At 44.1% G+C, this 21,306-nt stretch overlaps 1 protein-coding gene across 2 annotated transcripts in view; it reads right to left on the reverse strand.

Annotated features, from left to right (window-relative positions):
- PTGFRN (prostaglandin F2 receptor inhibitor) overlaps window positions 1-21,306 on the reverse strand; it is a 66,500-nt gene that overhangs the window by 13,519 nt on the left and 31,675 nt on the right. Inside the window, exons 4-6 of one of the 2 annotated variants that reach the window (XM_063150154.1) lie at window positions 19,120-19,497; window positions 15,502-15,927; window positions 8,049-8,468 (exon numbers count right to left, since the gene is read on the reverse strand). In XM_063150154.1, coding sequence (XP_063006224.1) covers window positions 8,049-8,468; window positions 15,502-15,927; window positions 19,120-19,497 — 1,224 coding nt within the window. Of the gene's footprint in view, window positions 1-8,048; window positions 8,469-15,501; window positions 15,928-19,119; window positions 19,504-21,306 lie in introns of both variants that reach the window. The other variant, XM_063150155.1, reaches the window with a different exon arrangement.

A 21,306-nucleotide genomic window follows, 5' to 3' on the forward strand; every position in this document is an offset into this window, starting at 1 on the left:
GTACTTTTGTACACTAGGGTAGTATGCAGACATACAATCTGAGAGTTTGACACTAGAAGATTTTTCTTAAAATTAACACTGCAAATTACCCCCCCCTCCCCCCAAACAAGGATAAAAGGGTGGTAGAGATGCAATAGAGGTTATACATGGATTACCAACCAAGACTTGTTAATGCTAGAACACATTTAAGGAAACAAGAGACCCAGAATACTGAGATCAGCTGCTCAGGCAGTGACTGCACAAGCAGGCTGCAGCCCTAACTTAAGCTCAGCATGATGGGATCCTTTTCCCAGGAGATGAACAGAGATTAATCTGAATGCTTCCTCAGCATCTATCTCAACTGGTTTTGTGTGAATTCAATTTGTTTCCTGACATTCACACACACACAACAAACTATATTCCCCTTGCAGCTTATTTGATTATTTGATAAATCAAGACATTTCCATCCTCTTGTTCAGAGTTGGGCAGACAGAAGTTCAAGGTCCTAGGGGATTAAAGGCAGCACGGATCAGGACACTCCAGCCAACTAAAAGCAGAAAAGTTTCAAGCTGTGTGTGAACTGTCAGAGAAAAGAAATAAAGAGACTGTCAAAATCTGCTAGGAATGTCCCTGCATTCCCAGCACAGTCCCTCTGCTGCACTGATCAAAGGCACAACAGCACCACAATAATCCTGATACTGTCCATAGCTCAGTCTATCCTCAGTCTATCCTGCAGCAGGTGAGGTGACATCCCATCAGGAATACAGGACATGCCTAGCTCCAGCAGACAGGCTGGATGCTGGGAGGGGTTGGGCAAGAGAGATGAACTGCATGGTTCCAGCTCTGTCAGGCTAAGGATGGGCTACCTTGCCCCTGCCAGGTTAAACAAGAGGGCACATAGGATTTTTCAGGCTTTATTTCTAGGCTGAAAGTCCAGGTGGACCCTGCATTGAACAGACACTGCCTTCAAACCCTGGCAAACCAACAAAGCACTGATGTGGAGCAGAGTCAGAGCATTCCTGGCCACTGGATGTCACAAGGGTAAAAGCTGAGCTTGGCTGGTCACTCAGCCATGGAAACGCAGCACTCGCAACACACTCCTCAGTCTGGGTCACCAAGCACTTCTCCACTGAGCCTCCCACACCAAAGCCAAAATTTCCCAGGCAGGAAGGCTCCAAGGCATCAGCTGCATTGGCATTTCAGGATTGTGCTTTCCCTTGGTAAGGCACAAACAGTTCTTTCCCTTCAGGTATTTCCCTAGCAGGCAACATCTCTTGCAAATTGCCTTTTCTACCTCCAGGGACAAATCACTGTCCTGTGCTAGGACTGGATATCAATAGTCAAGAGGTTTGTTGGGGGTTGTGTTCTTCCCTGTTCAGCTGAAGAGGGAAAACAACATTTAATTATTTATTAAAACCTAAGCAAGATTAATTGCAGTGACAGTTCCTCAGTTCAGTCTTGAAAACTGTGTGGCTGCAGCTTCCTAGGGTTATATATTCTTTGGGTTATATATTCTTTGGGTTATATATTCTTTGGGTTATTCTGAGGCCCACATGACCCTGGGCCTCAGGCTGCCCTTAGGCATGAAAGGACAGAATAAAGCACCTTCAGAGATTTATTGCCTCCCTTAAAAAAACCTGAAGAGGCAGGAGGCTGAGTGCCCCATTCCCCCACCCAGTGTTCAAGAAGCTCTGGATCTGGACCATGACAAGCAAGGCTCAGAACACAAAACTCAAGTACACTTTTCTCAAGTTTTTGCCCTCAAACATAAAACAAACAAACAAAAAAAAAAAAAACTCCAAAAAAAAGAAGACCCCCAAAAAACCACCCAAAAAAGAGGCCACACATCTCAGTGCCAAGGTTACAGATGCAGGCATTGGTAAAACAGGCAGCTCCCAGCAGACACTGATGACACTGGCCCAGGGTCTCAGCACCCTCACGCTCAAGCACTTACAGTGTCACTGGGAGGGTTGGGGAGGTGACAGGAACTCTCTCCTTCTCTGAGATATGAGTTCATGCTACATTAACACCGAGAAAAACAGAACCCGGCAGATAACAGATGATGTGGCTTTGGCCATCGTTGCCACCTGCATTTAACAGTTTGAAATACTGTAATTGGCACCTAGTGGTCACTCGGGAGAATAAACAAACCAGAGTTTAGTTTCAATTGCAGGGCTGACAGATCAAGCATGACCTGTAAAACTCATCAAGAACAAAGCAAAGTTAAATGCGGAAAAGCTGCTCATGAGCTTGAAAGCTGAGAAATAACTGGATTTTAATAACTTCAGATTTGAAGATAAGTGTCATTCCTTCAGGTAATTTGGAAGCTAAAGAGTACAGATTTACAAAACAAACTAGCATTCCCAATTCTAAGAGCTAAGCATCATAAATTGCCATGTTCTGCTGAGAACTTTGATTTAAAATAAGAAAAAGATCTGCTCCTCACTATAAATAAGGCCTTATGTAAGCTTAGATAAAAACACCTAAAGAAGTTTTCTTCCCTATTTAACTAATAACAATTTTATATTAAAAAGCATCTGCAGTCAGGACAGTAAGAGTTTTCAGAGTATTTCTTGACTCCTGAACACTTGAAAAACACTACACTACTTTAAACAGAAAGTGAAGAAATTGAGGTCAGAAGTTTACTAGTACAAATCCAGAAGTGCTTAAGAGAAACCAGGTTCCAGAATCAGGATTTCTTCAGTGTACTTTTCTCTGAATGTTCCCTTTTATAATAGATCTCAATGCTCAAACTCTTGATTTCATGTCACCAGGAAGGTAACTCCAGGAGCCAGACCCTGTAGTGATACAGTTTTGAGCTAAAAAGTGCTATGCTAATTCTTCTACGCTTAAAAATGAAAGGAAAAACTGTTGGTAAGCTGAACCAAGATTTGTTTAATATTTTGTGCTCAATCAGATTCACACTGAAGGGTCTGCAGGGTGGAAAAGAGGAGTTCAAGCTGATCAAGGTAATTTACTCAACTTCAGGATTAAGACAAATTCTGAGCCCTCTTTACCTGATGTCACCCTACTTTTTCCCTGCTTTCCTTCCCTGCTCAGTAATCTGAACACTTTAAATCTGCAAGAAAAATGGGAAAATGAAAGACAATAATCAAGAGCCAGTTAAAATCCAGTCTGTAAAAGAGGTCCTAATTATCTAGGGTCCTGGGTGATGTTTTGTCTTTGATTATCATTTTACCCTGTACTTCTCTGCAGAAATAAGGTATAGTCTCCCCACAGACCCGAGCTACCTTTATTTCCCAGCCAAACAGAGAAGAGAAAGGTCAAGTAATCTGATGACAACAGAGACCTGGGGCAGGCTGTTCCCCCCAGGAAGCCCATGCCCAGGCCATTACTGACCAGGGGGACTGGAATTCCAGCACACAGCTGCCCTGCTTCCAATCAGACAGCACCACTGACCACAACGGGGAAAACAACTGATGCAACCCACGAGCTCTGCATCGTCCAAAATATTACTCATCTCTGCCCTGGCACCAAATCCTTCACTCTTCAACTGAGAATTCCATGACCTGCTTTTCTCCAGTTAATAAGTTTCTTCACCTTCACTTTTCCAGACTCCTGCCCTTTCCCAGTTTCTCTGTGAAGCTGTTCCCTAACAAGCTTTGCCCCCAGCCCCATAATAGCTGTTACTGGAAGAAGCCCTCAGTAGTTAAGTCTGTGGTTTCTACTTCCAGCTACAAATTAATGCACACAGGCACAAAGGCACACAATGACAAAGCACGTTCCTGCCCATTAAGAGTGGCTGGAAAATACCAGCCTTTCCTGCCAAAGAGTTTCTGCTGAGCTGCTTTTCATTCGTTTCCGTGATTAAGCTTTCTTTCCTTTAAGAATCTTTCTATTCGCCCTTCTTGAAATTGAGTATCTCTCGGGGTCATTGCAGGGCATCATTTCATTTTAATTGCAAGCTCAACATCAATACTCAGCTCATATTTCAGCAGCTCTTGGTTTATCTCAGCTTCTTCCAAAGTGGACGATAATACATTGCTGTGCAATGAGCTCACATGCAGATGTAATCCAGAGTTGAAGATTTCATTGAGATATTTCCCTTACAAGTTCTCTTTTATTTTTGCCTCTCCAGAACTTTCTGCCCTCTGCTGAATGGCACAGAGCAGAGACAGCTCAGAGCACAGCCAAGCTCCAAATGGATCTCTCACACAATACACTTCTCAACATGAGATTAAAAGCTTCCTTCTCCCTGCTTCTTTCAAGGGAAAGGAAAATAAGTCACTTCTGTGGAAATCCCTGAGAGTGTGTGGTGGGCAAACACATTCTAAACACCAACCTGGGTTGCCCAATTCGTGGTGAAAAGGTTTGAAGATTAAAGGACATATGCCAAACAGAGTTTATGAAGCTGTCTTCACACACTGGCTTGAGGAGAACACAAGGGACAGAAGACTGGTGTGTTCCAGGCTGAAAGGAAGGATCTGTACACATGCATCAACAAATAGCTCAGGAGGAGAGAGGATGCACTGGAGTAGAAAATGTGCAATGAAATTAAGAGAACATTTCAAGACAGGCACTGGCAGCTGCTCTTGTTCCTCACATCACTGGGCAACCTTTTAAAAAAGACATGGTAGAACCTCTGCCCTACACTGGGAAGACAAACAAAAAAGCACTGAGGAACATTAAATTCTTCACATGGGACAGCTTTCCCTGCCCACCAGATAAGCTTATTTTGCTTACAGCAGCTAGACATACAGAAGGCATTCGTTTTATGAAACTGGTGTAGTGATCCATGTTATCCATGAGGTCATACCAGAAGATTCACAAGATCCTCTCTGGTTTTAAAATACATCCAGCAGAGAACAATCTGCCTTTGATTGAATATTGGAAAACTAATGGCCTAGTAGGCTCCTCCTCACCACACTCCCCCACCCTCACTTCCAGTTCATATGGTCCAGTGGACAAAATCCACATCTCCTTTTTTTTTTTAGTTCAGGGTGTTTCAAACAAATGCCTTTACATTAACATTTCAGATCATTACCAAATTGAATAAATACGCCCCTCTGCAACAGCAAGTGGAGAAAGAAGAGAGGAGATCTCTGCTTGCAGCCAGCAAGTTCTGCCCTGAATGGAAAGAATCTGAGCAAGACATTTTCCACAGATGTTCATGGAAAAACATTTCAGAGCACTGCCACATTTCAAGCCTATTGTGGCAGGAAACACTGAAGTTTCACATGTGTGCAGTCCCCAGCTCACATATGAAAAGCTCTGCCACTCAGAGAGATCACATGGCACAGCGTGTATGCACGCTTAAAAACCCCTCTTTGAAACATCACTCAGCTCAGAGAGATCTGGGAGTGAGTCAAATGAGAGAGAAGGATTTCCAGTGCCAGCAAGCCTCACCATCCCCCATCAAAGGGGAATCAATAAAAACAACTGAGAAAGAAATTCCTCCTAGGACTAAAAGCTTCACGTAAAACCCTTTAAGGGCTTCCTTTTGCTGAAAATGCTGCTTCCCTATTGATCCCCTCCCCACTCCAACAGCCATGATGGAAGCTGAAAATGCTGCCCAAGCCCAAGATTTCAAAGTTTGGAGGAGACTGGAATACATCCTATTTTTCAAAATTACACTGCTGTATATATTTCCTCCAGCAGTTATAGGTAAGTTGTCTTTCTGTCACACTTTGAGAAATCAGTGCAATTGACTCCTTAACAGTTTTCCTATCAGGGACAAACACTCATAAGATACCACACCCCACCCTCCCTACAACTCAGGATTTAGCACACTGCTTCTCCCCAGGTTTTGGGGATTTTTTCCCAGTTGCCTGGAAAGCTGCATGCCCCTCTTTTTTTCCTGCACCTTTCCTGTTAGTATCTTCCCTCCAATTTTGAGGAAATTTTTCTCACAAATAACTAGCTCTCTCAGCGCTTCTGCCTTTCACCATGCCCATTAGGGAAATTCTGGCACCAACTTCTTTTTTCTGAAGAACAAGTCTGACAGCTGCTTGTGCCACAGGATGCAAGAGAAGGGTGTGATATCTGAGCTGTGCTTTCATAGCTGCTCCACAGCTTTGCCATTTACCTCTGGCTCCCTGACTCAGTCTGCATCAAAGACAGGAGGCTTCAGCACACAAAACCAAAGTAACACACCCACAAAACATCTTCTGTCTTGTGTACTTAATTCCAGATGATTTCCCAAATAATAATTCCAGAGTTAGTCCATTCTAACTGTACTCATCACATGTTCTAATCGTGCCCAGAGGTGAATATCCAGCAGGGACATCTGAGTAACAACTGAAGGACACAAAGTTCATCCATCAATTAAAGAAAATTGCAGGTATTTCAAAACAGATTTTGCTACATGCCAAGATTATTTTGGGAAATAGCACTGCAGCAAATTGTGCCTGGGATCTCATTTCTTTCTTCATTCTTTGGTAAAGAATGAAAGGCTGACAGGGCTTCAGGACCATCCCTCCCCCTGCTCCAGCCCTGCTACTGGAATTCACACATTCCCAGGGCACTTCTACACGCTGCCTCCCTTTCTTCACTCCACGCTCCAGAAATCCTATCTGGGTGGAGGGGCTGCGAGGAGAGGCTGGCAGCAAAGGGAAGCCAAGACTACAACACGCACGCTTCCCTCCCTCGCATTGCTCGCAGGTTTCCCTCTGAACCCTGCGTGTCAAAGCATCCCCACAAACTTTCTGGATGGGAGTTCAACGTGACACAAGACCAGCAATATTGGGAGAGGCACAAACCACCACTTTGCACTGTGCAGGAATGCCTCCGCATAGCAGCTTGGAGGGGCAGGGTGGGGTGTTGTGCAGATTTCATTCTTGCTGGTTTCTTTTATCACTCCCTTTGCAAATACTACTCTCCCACTGTGTCTGACCCAGATATGAAGAGTAATAAGGCTAAAACTGCAGCCCACTAAACCATCTTGAGAAATTACCTAAAACTGAAAGAAGCTCAGTCAATGCCCTCTGTCTGGCCAGCTTAGATCAAATCTACATCTCAAAGCTTCCTATGAAGTGATGTCCTCATTGCCAGGCTGTCCTCCTACGGCCAGCCCTTGTCCTTTTCCCAGTGTGCCATATAAGCAAGCTCAGATCTTAGGAACCACATCATCTAGAATAATTACCTTAGCTGTGGATGCAGCCAGAAGTCAGGCTGCTCTTGCCTAGACACAGACACATCTCCTAAATATGCTACAGCCTGTTACTACTAGCAGAATGTGAGCATGAAAGCCCCACCAGCTCAAAACCCCCACCAGCCTGGTTTATCAAATCATGAGAGGAGCCCTTCACTCATTTGTGCACCAGTGTTATAAAAACAGCTCCCACTGCACTTCCCAACAATAGAACATGACAGAAGTCAGAGTTAATATGCATCTCTGATGATCCAAATCAATGCCATCCATCTCTCCCTCCCTCCAACACAGTATCAGGATAGGCACATTTCTACAGAAAAGTCTCAACAGGCAGGCTTAGTTACAGCTGAAGGTAAGAGTTTCAGCAAGCAACTGAGGAACAGGATGTCCTTCTGGGTACTGAAATTCCTCCCAATTTGTGGAGCTTTGTAGTTCAGCCGCGAGGGACCTCTAAGGTCTTGCAGTGGCAGGATACACTTACTGGGATGGCTGAAACATTACCCTGACCTGGCCATTTTCTGCAATTACATCAACAGTGAGGTGTGCTCAGGGAATTTAATGCTATGCTAATAGAGTCTGTTTTGGAACAGAAATCCAGTTTATATTAATGCTCTTCCAGAGCAGCCACTACTAACAATCTAGTGATACAGCTGGCAAATGCAGCAGCAGTTGCTCCATACTGAGAACGAGCTCTGAGCCTGCAGGACCATAAAAGCTGCATTAGCAGAGAAAAACCCAGGGGTTATGATTACAGCCAATTCATTAAACATCTTTCTGTAAACAATCAATAGCACAAAGGACACAAGTACCACCAAAGAAGACAAGCACAGCTCTCAGCCATCACGCCATTTGTTCCAAAGAGCGGATATTTCTGAGACACGGGGAAATCAATGGGAAAGCGTCACAGAATTGCCTCCCTGTCTGGCTCAGACACGGGGCTGCCAGGTTCTGTACCAACCTGATGTCTGGAAGTCTATCTGGATGGGGTTGGACAAGCCATTGACGGCCTCACGCCACATGCCCCCGCCGCCCGGAGACCAGGCGGTCACCACGCAGCGGTAGAGCCCGGCGTCCGAGATCTGGGTCTGGTACATCCTGTAGCGGAACTCGTTCTCCTGCACCTTCTCCAGCACCACCCCGTCCACGCGCGTCTGGTCCGTCCAGTCCTCCAGGCGCACCACCGAGTCCTGGCTCAGGGAGATGATGCGCGTGGTGCCGTTGGGACTCGACTGGTCCGCCAGCGGCTTCTCGGCCGTGATGAGCACCGAGTAGCGCGGCGTCTTGATGTTCTTGGAGGACACTTTGCACGTCATCTCAAAGGTGTGGCCTGCTACAAAGAATGGCTTCAATTTCACCGCCTCCACTGTGAGCGTGTAATCTGAAGAGGGAAGGAAATAAAGCGGCAAGAGAGGGTTAACAAGCAGGCTCGGGTATTTCTACAGCACCATCCAACCTAGGAGGTCACAGACAGGCAAAGTTTCTTTTCTGGAGGAACAAATCCCAGCACATTTATCTAAACATGTGGACACCCCAGAATGCTACTCAACAGTACACAACAGTTTGGGTCAAGATGCACAAATTCAAACACCAAATACTGAACAAATAGAATACACAGCTTGCCACAAGACAGGACCTCCAGGGTTGCTTTATTCAAGAATAAAGATATTAGACAAGATTCATGTGACCGTGTTCGCAGGGGTCTTAGGATGAGGGAAGAGACAAGGATCTGACTCCATGTTTCAGAAGGCTTGATTTATTATTTTATTATATATATTACATTAAAACTGTACTAAAAGAATAGAAGAAAGGATTTCATCAGAAGACTAGCTAAGAATAGAATAAGAAAGAATAATAACAAATGTTTGGGGCTCGGACTCTCTGTCCAAGCCCACTGTGATTGGCCATTAATTAGAAACAACCAACATGGGCCAATCACAGACCCACCTGTTGCATTCCACAGCAGCAGATAATCAATGTTTACATTTTGTTCCTGAGGCCTCTCAGCTTCTCAGGAGGAAAAATCCTAAGGAAAGGATTTTTCATAAAAGATGTCTGTGACAGATTCAGAGTCCCAGTTTTATACTGGCACTGGAAGAGCACCCACAGTGATGGGGCAATAAGGGCACTGCTGAAATACTCATGACTAATGACAAAAGCTGCCACTTGCTAAATTGGCAGCACTTAGTGTAGTGTCTTTTATTTCCCTTGAAAATCCACCCTAACGGCATTCCTAACGGCAATCCAGACACATTCAGCTGAAAACACATGACAAAATTCGGTGTAACAGAAGTCTCCACCCCAGGCACTCCCATACAGATTTACACACACCTCTGCCTCTGTGCCAGTCTTTCCTCCCCTTGCTTCTCATACATTTCCTTCCACACAAGCCTGCCAGAAGGGCTGACATTTCCCATTTGACATCAGGAATTCCAGCAGCACTTACTGCTTAGTTTCCTTCCATTCTCTACTGTCTCCTCAATCCCAAGAATCCCTTAATTACAGGGTTTTGGAAAATTATACATGTCGGAGCACAGCTCCAAGACACACAAAATACAAGCTCACAGTGAGAAACTGAGAAAATGAGGAGTGACTGAAACCAGAATCAGATAAAAGGAAAGGGAGTTGCTAGTTTCCTGGCATTGTGATGAAAAGACACTCTGTACATCATGGTTCTTCTTAAGGAAGGGGGGGCTCGGGCAGAATACATAGGAATAACAATATTGCAAAAATACAGCCAATCCAACTCTCTGGACTTACTTTGCTGCACCATATTCTCACTTCTCTCCTTTATTAAAAAAAAAAAAAAAGTGTAGACCTGTTAAAGAGCTCCACAGCACCTCTTTATGCAAGACAAAACTTCTCAGGAACAGGGAAATAAGCAATGGTGAGATTGAAACACATTTCCCAAAACTGAACTTAAATGCAGTAATATTTATGTCCTCCCCACAAGAGCAACAAGATACTTGTCAAGATTACATTTTGCAGTGTTTTGCCTTCAAGCAGCAGTTTTCACAATGAGTAAACACAGCCCACAAGATGAGAAGCCCGGTATGACAACTTTAAATCAGTACTGTATAAAGCAGATCACAGTACAAAGCTATATAAAGAAGCAGCAGGAGCAGTGAAGGCTGAGATGCTTCTAGTGGTCCAGCTGAGCACAGAATTATTTGATACTCCACACCAAACCCCCCTCACACTTCCACCCACTAAGCAAGTGACAATACAAGAGTTGCACATTCAGGCACTTGGGGTACAATCACAAATGAAGCTGTACAGCATCAGAGTCATTCTCCTCTCCCTTGTGAAAAGACCAAATTCCAGACTTCAAACCCATTTTGGGTCCTCATTCTGTGTCTGTGAGACTCTGATATTTCCTGCAGTACTTAGGAGCCCAGCACAGATCAGCTTTTCACATACTTTTAGGAACATAGTAGGCAATTATATTTTGTCCCAAAAGCAGAAGCACAAACAGCTAGTTATACTTTTCTGGCACATATTGTTGCTTTCTAGGCCATATGAGGAGGCTCTGGGCAAAAATCCCTCCTTACTTAAATGTTCTTTATGTTGTTGATCTTCACAGCAGAACACAGAGTCCTAGACATCAGAAAGGAAATCTTACATTTAGTCTCTGGTATATGTGCTTAAGATTAAACACCCTCACATGTCCAGAGCAGTTCAGCTACAACTGAGACAATTCTCCCTATTACCTGAGTATCAAATACCTTAACTTCCACACTCCCTGAGCCACAGGTCAGGCAGCAGCACAAAGGGCAGTGTCTTGTCCCCAACAAGGACAGAGCAAATTTTGTCCCTAGACATCCTTTATTGGTTTTCCATTTGAAGGCAATAGCAAATGCTTTTCCCTAAGTATTTCTGCTAAAGGAAAAGGAGAAAGGAGTGGTGGCAGCATGGGACAACAGCAGAAATGCCACTGGTAAGAGTTTGTGGAAGAGAACAGCTGAGGCCCAGAGATGCAGCTGGAGAACAGTGACAGAGTCCAGAAGGGTTAGAAATTACATGCTGAACTAAGAAAAAGGAGATACATTCTTATGAAAGTTCTTTCAAAGCATTTTTCTACCTTTAAAAACCCCTGAGTTTGGATGAACACACAAGGCAGAGGCACCCCCTCTTGTGTTAGACCATTAGAAATTTAGAACAGAACAGAGAAGGGGACACACAATCCATCACATACAGGTGCTGAATATTTCTTTTTGCAACAAAGTCAAAAAAAGATCAAAGGGATGCTTCTGTATTTGCCATAATATTACAGACCTGCATATGTAGCAAAGTAAAACAACAACAACACAAAGACTCGATAGCCTATCAACTAGGAAAACCTGGATCACCATTTTTAATATGCTGGTTCTGTGCCAATATTGTTCTCCTTCAGTAGCAGCAGATGAAATGTAATTAGCACTCCTTCACCCCCACCTAGAGAAGCGTGTTGCTGTCTCTGTTGTGAGAGTCCACATTATGAAAAAGAGGGCAGCCCAAAGATCTGGCACTTGTCTTAGAAGTAACAGTAATCTGCACAGAAAATTAAGAGGGAAAGGAAAGTCTCTTCATGTTTCCTATGTTAGCAGAAATTACTCATCAGATCTTGCAGCATAAGATGAGCCAGAGAAGTCAAATGAATGCTTTCTTCCAAGAACTGCAGCCTAAGGTTTCATTTCTAATCCTTTGGGAATTGCCAAGGAAGCAATGTGTGTCTTGACCGCTACTCCACACACTTGCCTGTCTGCATACACGCCTGCAGTCCCATGTGGAGTCTCATCTCCTTCTTGTAAAGCTCCAAGAATGAAAAGCACAATAAAGCACACCCTGCTTGGTCATATACAGGAGGCTGCAATCTGCAGTTTGTTCTGGAAAGCAGTAGGGGAAGAGTTCCTAAGTAAACCATACCCAAAGCTTGGGCACTACTCCAAGACAGAGGGCTAGCAACAGAAGAAATCCTGGCCAAATGACTCAAATAAAATTTGAGTAAACTGTACTTTGGAGCTTGGCAGTGCAAGCTTCTGCCTTCCATCACTGGCCAGTCCAAGTGACTAAGCCACACTGTAATTCTCCTCTTGCTCTTCCACCACAAAGTGTGTGCTCAGCTTCAAGAGCTTTTCCTGGGTAGTGACCAAAACCAGTTTTCACCTCATCTACACCAGGCAAATTTCTAGAGAAGCCCAACAGCTAAAAGGGCAAGAAGACTTTAGAATAAAGAGCAAACACCCTCCCTGCACTGCTTTGACTCCAGCTGGAAAAGCAGCACATTGGCCAGGGCTGACATCAATGTTGGAGCCTCACAACACTGCTTGAGGCTGCTGACAGGAATCCTGGTGTTCATGAAGGCCCCTCCATCCCCGGTGCAGGGAATGCAGCAGGCATCAATGCAGTGACAGCTCTGCCATGGTAGGAGGTGGCTGTACCACACCTCGAGGCACAACTGCAGCCCCAGCAGCTCTGGAGGCACAGCAGGCACACCAAAGCCTGCACTGCAGCCTGCATGAACACAGCACACACACCTGACTGCACAGCTCCTGTCCCCACAGCCAAACTGGCACAGGCACACTCCAGCTCAGTGCCATGGGGATCCCCGTGCCTGTATACATCAGCAGTGATCAATAAAAGTAATGGCAGAAATATTATCTGCTCTCTATCTGCAGGACTGTATGAAAGATTAAGGCACCCTTGCTCCCAATTAAGTGGGATGGGAGGGCTAGGCAAACATTTAGGACAATAACATGATGTTAAATATAATTATTTTGTAAATTAAAGACAGAAGTATTAACAAAACCGCAAATAATAGTACCTTTGGGATTTGGAATTTCAATTAAAAGATAATGTTTTCTTCTGCTAAGTGCTCCATGCAGATCTGAAGTTGACAACACTGGTTTAGGAAAAAAGCATTGATTTTTTTTTTCAATGCAAACAGTATCTGTGTTCTAAATGTAACTTGTATTCAAATAAATAAATAAAATTATCTTTTAGAATATCAAACTCTTTTCTGGGTTGAAATAATTTCCAGAGCTAGTCAGAAAAGGTTTCCTCCCTTTCTTTACCCCTTTTTACTGACTGGAATTTGTACTCTAAATAAGCAAAACATAATACAATTGATGTTTTTAATTTCTGAGATGAGACAGAGATGCGTTCTTTGTCACCTTGGCAGGGGAAGAAGTAGAAGGGGGGAAGAAACATATCAGGCAGACTATGTCAAAAACAATGGTGATCTATGATAGCAATTGGCTGCACTTGCAAAGCTGAGTAAGCAGAAAGATGTGTGAGCATTATTGGCCCCCGTAGAATAAAACAGAAAACAGAGACAATAAAACCCCAAGTTCAAATGGGCAAACACACAGCTTATTATACAATGCACAAAAAAGGGGTTTTTTACATGTTTACACGATGTTTACATTTTGAACAAAGAACACCCATCTTTGCTGAAAGACCCACAGACACAATACAAACCCACTTCTCCTTTCTCAAGAACTCAGAACAATTGTTTTCAAAGTGAGATTTCTCCAACATCCTCCCCCAAAGCAGTGCTCTAAAATCAACAAAGAAGATGCGAGCAATGAAATAGATGGAAGAAAAGTCTCTGTATAGGCATAAGCCATGCAAGGAAGAGGCAAATTTCTCTTCTCTCCTTAGGCAAACACGTGGGAGCCCGGCTGCTGGCTTTTGTAAGCACTGGGAGCAGTTAGGGACTCAAATCACCAGAGATACTTGTCAAAACAACAGTCAGAGAGCACAGGCAGCAGCAGATTAACTCCTTCAGAGCTGCTGGCTCCCAGCAGCCGGGTCTGCAGCTCACACAATAGGATGTGGCACACACAGAGGCATCTGGGGCTGCACTGCTCAAGGGGGAGTTGATGGGGGTACAGAAGGGGAAATCAAAGCTATATTTCACCCTCCCCACCTCATACACATTACAACAGTATTTTTCAGGAGGGGAAGGTTTTGTAGGAGAGCTCACTTTCACATAATAAATCCCCCAGCCCCAAGCTTTGCCAACAGAACGTACTTTTCAGCACGGGGACTATAACATTTACATTTGTGCTGCAAAATTAGCAGAGTTTCTGGAACAAAACCAGAACCAAGGGAATGTTCACACCTGTCACGGTTTGTTTTCCCTCAGAAATGTCAACACAGGCTGAGACTTTTCAACTCCAGCTGGTCTCTGTAGCTGCTCCGAAGGCGACGATCCATTACACTGGCATGCACATGCACACACTCCGTGTTGTGGCATAACACTCAACTAATTGTGACCAACATCCAGCATTAATGAGACTTCTCAGTCCTGCTGGAGAAGTCAGCTTCAGGGGTAAAAAAAATACAAACGAACAGACACCAAAAAAAAAAAAAACCCCAAACTTTTCCCTGGACCACACATGTGTAGTACTGAGCATCATTTCTGTCTCCACTGAAGCAGAATCAGAGCAGAAGATTTCCAATTTGCTGTTCAGGGATTATCCCTAAACAACTTCAAAATTATTTCAAATTGCTTGTCTCTCAAATACAGTTCTCTGCCTGTGGATGCCTAAGCTATACTGTTAAACTAGTCTATCAAGATAAATGCAGCTTAGCTAAACACAGATTTTTGACAAAGACATTGCATCCCAGGTTATCCTAATCTTTCTGATGCTCTCCAACAGACTCTCTTGCGTGACTTCACTCTGAGCCAAAACAGTATCACTGTACAGCACAACCAGGAAACACAGATCCCATTTTAAACCAGAGTTAAGCAACTTCAGGTAACTATTAAGCTTCTAAAAATCCTCCCAGAATAAGTTAAATACTGACCAGAGCTAATTCACTTTCCTCTAAAAAAAGTCAAGATCCAAGCAAACCACTTAATTACTTTGTTCAGCTACCCACTGAACAAAGTGGGTAGTTTTACTCTGGTAATACTATGCCCATCAACTTCTTTAGATGTGCCTTTTAAACATGGGCTTGTACAAGAGAAAAATAAAACCACAGGTCCCAAACTGTCAGACAGAGAAGACAAAGTGACATTCCTCTTTTCACTTCAGTACAACCCTGCTGTTAGCAGCAAGATGCACCCTAAAGAGACCAAAATACTCCAAGTCACAAAAGTGGGCAATGACCACAGCAGCAGCACTGCTGGATGCCACCCCTGCCACTTCCAGCCCAGCTCCTGGAAGTCTCAGCAGCTTGATGGAAACTCTCCTTTGATGGTGTCTCCTCCTTTGCACTTCCACTCCAAACTGTTGCATAGAAGTGGTAGTGATGTAAAATAAAGGAGTGATGTAAAGCAGTTATTCCCCTCCACAGATAAGAGGCCTTTACACAAGTTCACAGTGCTTTTAAACCTTCATCAACACAGAACCCCATTTCCAAAGCCCTAGCAGGCCTTCTGGCTGACAAGCCTACTCTCAGCCACCCAGGTGTGAAGTTCCTACCTTGTGTAGCCCAGAAGATGTTGACAGATGCAGAAGCCACATCCTTGCTCCTCACCCAGCTGTTGTTGCGGTGCCTGCTCCACGCCGAGATGACACAGAAATAATCCCCCCTGTCACTCTCCGAAGTCCACTGGATTCTCAAGCTGAAGGTGTCAGCAGACTTTTTAGACAAGATGATTTCCCCGTTCTGAATCCTCTCTCTGGCCCTGTCCCCAGGCAGCAGAGCCCAGTCTGCATCCATGGAAGCCAGCAGCTCCTCCGGCTCCGCGTCGTCACCGGGCAGGCGCTGCCGGTAGTACCAGGACACGGAGAAGCGGATGTTTGCCTCCGTGTCCTGGACATTTGTGATCCTGCAGTTCAGCTCTGTGGGGTCATCTGAAAACTTGGGTGTTTTAGAGGCATTCAGGAACACGTCATAGTCTGGCTCTGCAGGAGAGGAAACGCAGAAGAAACAGGTTAGGGGCTACAAGAAGGGAGAAAATGTCAGACTTAATTAAAAGATATACTAACTTCTAACATCCAGTTTTAGCATCCAAGCTAAGTGCCACAATATGCATTTTTCTCACAAGTCCTTGGAACTTTGCCTCTGGTTCCTAGACTTGCACCACTCTGACACCGGTACCCCTAAGCCCACATTTCCAAACAAGACACTCCATTTCATAGGTCTAGTCAGACCATTTCAGAACAACCAGGACTAATAGATCTTGCCGAGCAAAATAATTCCCTTCTTAAGCCTATCCCCAAGAACCCACCTGTGGGTTCAATTTCAACACAACCAGACACTTTTGCATTTGTCAAATGCCTGGGGCAGCCTGCAGCAGGACACTGGTTATCCTCTAGCTTTGGACTGACTAGAGACATCCCATTTTCCCAATATCTCTCCAGGATAAGACGCCATCTCCCATCATGAAATGCCTTATTTTTCACACTTAACCATCCCATTGTGTCTCTACAACAGCTTAAGAATGGTAAAAAAAAGCCAAACAGTTCACCCAAACCAGGGGACACAGAACACCACTGGCACTGGCCAGAGGCAGCACCAAGAGCTGAGCACAGTAAATTTCAGAGATCAGCAGTTTAAATACTACCTAGGTCAATAAATACTAAGTAGGATAGGAGTTGAAGATGTGTAGATCAGAAAAAGCTTCACAGTCTGAATAGAGAAGTCTGTGCTGTGCAGTTGTGAGGCTGGAATACCTCAGGCTGGAAAATCAGTGCCCGAGTTTCACGGGTTAAGAATGGGGCTGTTGTATTTAAATCTGAAATAGCTGGCTGCCCAAAGCCTAAAAGCGATAAGGGAGCCGCATGACTATTTTCTCTCAGACTACAGAGATAGTAAAGGAAAAAGATTACAGCAAGAACCTCACACCACAAAGGAAATACATATTTATTTACTAGTATTAGAATATTTTTGTCTTGCTGTCTGCTATAATTCAGAAAAATGACCAGCTTCCCAACTGTTCGGCCAATACTCATCACACGGCTTTTACAGCCTAACTGTATTCAGCACTCTGTATTTATTTCCTGCTTTATGTTTTACTTGGCATTTTGCCCTCCTAGAAACAATTAACTGAAGCTATAATTGGGACAAAGAAGGCAATCCAAGGCTAAAACTTAGGCTTAGCTCACCAACAAGCCATAATAATAAAGCATCTTAATAGAACTGCTGTGGAAACTCTGTGTGCATATGCACTTTTGGACTTGAGATGCAAAGGATAAAAACAATTGTAGCAAACAAGCTACAATTCTGCTGCTTCTATGTCAGCCTGCAGAAAAGATCTCTCACCAGTGTCCTTGCATCCAGCAAGAACAAGGGCAGCAATACACACCAGACCCCAGAGAATCTGGTAATACTGGTGGGGAGTTTCTGTGACATTAGGCAACATAAAATGATAAAAGCACTGCTTACAAAGACTGTGGTACCTACTACCAGTGAGCATGTGGAGATTTCTGCACTATTTCAGGGCAAGACAAATGAAAAGAAAATGCACAGAATTTTGCTACAACCAAAGCACAGATTAATAATGATGGCCAAACCCCACTTTTGGCATAAGGCCCCTTAGACCCTATAGCTACACTGCTTTTCTCATTCACAAAAGAGTAGTTTACTCCAGGGCCTTATGATGTATTGCTCACACTCCACAACTCTCTCACCATTCCCCCTTTGCCACGCCTTCCCCTCAAAAAGAAAGCATTCAAGACCAACTAGTGTCTTCACAGTACTATGAAAGCAGATGCACTTCTCTAGACAGAAGCACAAGAAGGAAAATGCCACAAGAATCCCAAGTTCTAAGAAAATTGCTTGAGGTTTGTTTCATTTGTGGGCAGGGGAAGAACCCTAAGAAGAGAGTTTCTCTTTGATAGCACCACTCCAGATAGGCGCTTCACCCTGACAGACACTCTAACAGAGGATTTAGAAAGAATAAAAGGCTGGCTGGATAAACCTCATTCCTCCACTCTGTCAGCTGTCAAAGAACAGCCTCACTGACAATTCAACGACTTAATACTTCAGGAGCTCTTAACTTCCATTAAGGAGGAGGAGTTGGTAAATTCTGGATGCAGTTGAAAACCTCAAACACTGAAAATTTATTCTGCTTTCTCTCTCCCTAGCAACCAAGCATCTGCATCTGCTGAAAAGCAGATTTTATTTTCTCTGGTTCCCAGATAATGCTGAATTAGAATGGAAAGAGTAAAGAGAAGTTCTACAGGTACAGGCACAAAAAGAGAGCACACAAGTGTGCAAGTGCATCTGTACACACATGGACACATGTGCATGACTGCACATACACACAAGTGGGGAAAGGAGGGAACACTCACAAGTGTAATGTGCAATGTGAATGGCTGAAGGAGGACAGGAAATGAAGACATTAATCACTTGTGCACTTTAGTACACATTACAAGTGTACTTGGAGACGGCCACGGCTCAGCTGCTCTGCACAATGCTAAAATGCAACATTTAAAGTCATTGTTGATGGGATTTAACCTTATGGCACAGCCATTTATTGCTGAAAAACAGGCTCTCTATATGCTAGCCTCATTCAGCACTTTCGTGTTGGAGGAGCTCTGCCTTTGTAAGTGGATAGTACCACCAGTTTCTCATGACAAGAGGATCTGAAAGGATACATTGAAAGGGTTTGGGCCTGGATGCTTGGCTCCAGTCAGAGCTGGGATCAAGCATTACAGCTCTGCCAGTTCACATCCAGCTTCATTCATGCTCCCAATACCTTGTACAATTTAGCAGGTGCACGTACCTTACTTACACCATTCTGCAACAACATCCTGAGTGTCACTGCCTCTAAATTGCAGCTATTATCCCCTCAAGAATCAACTACAGAACAGATTGGGTAGGCTGACATATCCAGACCTATCTGTAAAACAATAGGCTTTTTAAGAAGTTTTACTGGAGTTTCATTTTTAGTAATTCTCCCAGGTAACTTTACTTCTAAGGATATTTGCAGAAACAGAAATATATGTGAGAGAGATGCCTACATACAGATAATAGAGGCAAACAAGAGAAACATTTGTGCAGAAGAGATTCAGCAAGATCTTCTCCCTTTTCTGACGGGGCCAAGGATTGAGGGATACGTTACCCATGAATCTGACAGCACAATCACTCACCCAGTGCTGTCACCACCACACTGACTGGTGCAGAGGTCCTCTCCACCACCTTGTGCCAGCTCCCATTGTGCAGTGGCACCCAGATTGCAGCTTCACAGAAGTAGTAGCCAGAGTCCTCCACATCCACATCGCGCACCAGGAGGCGGTAGGAGTTCCTGTCCACATGGCTGAGGCTGATCAGAGTTGAATCACTGACAACAGAATCGTGGTCCATGCTCAGCAAGAGCTGAGCATCTGACAAGGTGTCATCAGGTGATGCAGAAAAATACCACATCACCTCTGCTTGGAAAATACCACTTCTGTCTGTTGTGATGTTGCATGTAAGATCCAGGGAGTCTCTTTCAGTCACAGACACATTGCTGGTTGAGATGACCACATCTAGAGCTTGGAAGAGAGACACAAAAATTCAAACAAAAATTTTTTTTTATTTGTTACTTTTAATAAACATAGTTCGCTCTCACGTTCTATAACAGGAGCTTCTGAAGAAGCTCAGCAGCCCAACCTTCAAATGCCTATTGGATATTGAGCCGAGTGATCTATTACAAGGGCAATACACATTATCAGTCAAGCAAGGGATGTGTGATGAGGGCAGAGGGGAGAAAGGGAGGGAGAACAGCATTTTTATAACCCAACAGCAACTGGTCCATGAAGGCTTTGTCTCATCCACAGACTGCACATCACCTTTGCACAGCAGGAAAATGTGTACAGAATTTTGCAGTCTCACAGGAGGGTCAAAATATTTTGGGACTATGCCTCAGAAGACTAAGCATCTACAGAAATCACTAGGAACTACACTGGAACTCAACATGGCTTCTGCTGACATTTTTGAGCTCCTTGAATGGAGCAGATTTAGATGAGAAGCAGCCATGGCCACATGCTGGAGTCCTGACTGACCTCAGGTGTGCTGCAAAAACATGAAATGGAAGCAAACAGAAGGCATCAGTAACTTCTATACTGCTGATTTCTGCACTTACTGCTCAGAACAACACACACTGGGGACTTCAAAGCAACACCAACAGCCACTCCAAACACACTCAGCAACCACTGGCCTGTGAATACTTCTAATATACATATCACATATGGTCACAGCCAACATTCAAACAGGACTAGATACAGAATATTCAAAAGAAAACCATGGAAGCACAGTGTCAAGACCAGGCTACCATGTATCTTCACTTGCTCATTCACTCGTTCTACACTGCCTGAAGATTAGATCTGGGTCTCAGTGCAGCACCGTTCCCACAGTGTGTAATGCAGCTACTAAAGTCTCCACTGAGGCCAGTGGATAGGGCTGCTACAGCAGTGGCTCTTCTCAGCACAAGCAAGAAGAGAAATACCTGCTTTAAACCAGCAGACGTGTCTCTGCTGAGATTAATGACTTTTATGAAAACCCATGTTCTACTACATATTAGTTCCCCATCTGCATAAACTTCCTCAGACTATCATCTGGAATGAGACAACACATGAAGGCTAGAGCCAAACAGAGTAGTTAGAAGTACTGCCAATAAAGCCAAGCAAGGCTCAATCTCACCCCTCACCACCTGACAACACAGAGCAGTCAAACTGGACAGAGGGCAGCAGGCCCCACCTGAGTGCTGAAACCAAGTCCAGATGAATCTCTCACTGGGACTTGCCTTGGGACTGTCTTATCATGGGATTACAATCAGTAGGAAAGCCTAGCTAATTTAACAGACTAATACCAGAATACAACTCAGACTCATCTGCAAGGTTAAGAGCAGCAATTCTCCAAGCAACATTTCTGTCTTCATGAAAGTGATGGGCATTCACAATCTGGCAATATATGCACATAGAGGGACTTGGAGAGAGTTTACCCATAGGCATATAACCATTTACATCTCAAGTTCTTTCAGCATGCAAGTGCAGAGATTTCAGATGTCAGCACAAGATGCTCTTCAAGTTCTTCTACAGAATGTGTATACAGCACTTTGCTGGAGAATAATCCATCCCCTTTAGCATAACTTTAAAAAAGCCTTCATGCCCCTGATATAGTGCCAGTGCTGCTAATGAACGAGTTTAAAATGAAGGCAAAAAACCCAAAGAAAAACAAACAAAATCCCCCACAACAAACAAACCACACACCAAAACCACATCAAAAAACTGTACCACTGCTGGTCTCGGCCAGCCTCATGCTGTTTTCAGCCACTGATTAAACCCCACCTACTTAAA

This window comes from Melospiza melodia, chromosome 2, assembly GCF_035770615.1.
Source record: "Melospiza melodia melodia isolate bMelMel2 chromosome 2, bMelMel2.pri, whole genome shotgun sequence".
NCBI lineage: Eukaryota > Metazoa > Chordata > Aves > Passeriformes > Passerellidae > Melospiza > Melospiza melodia.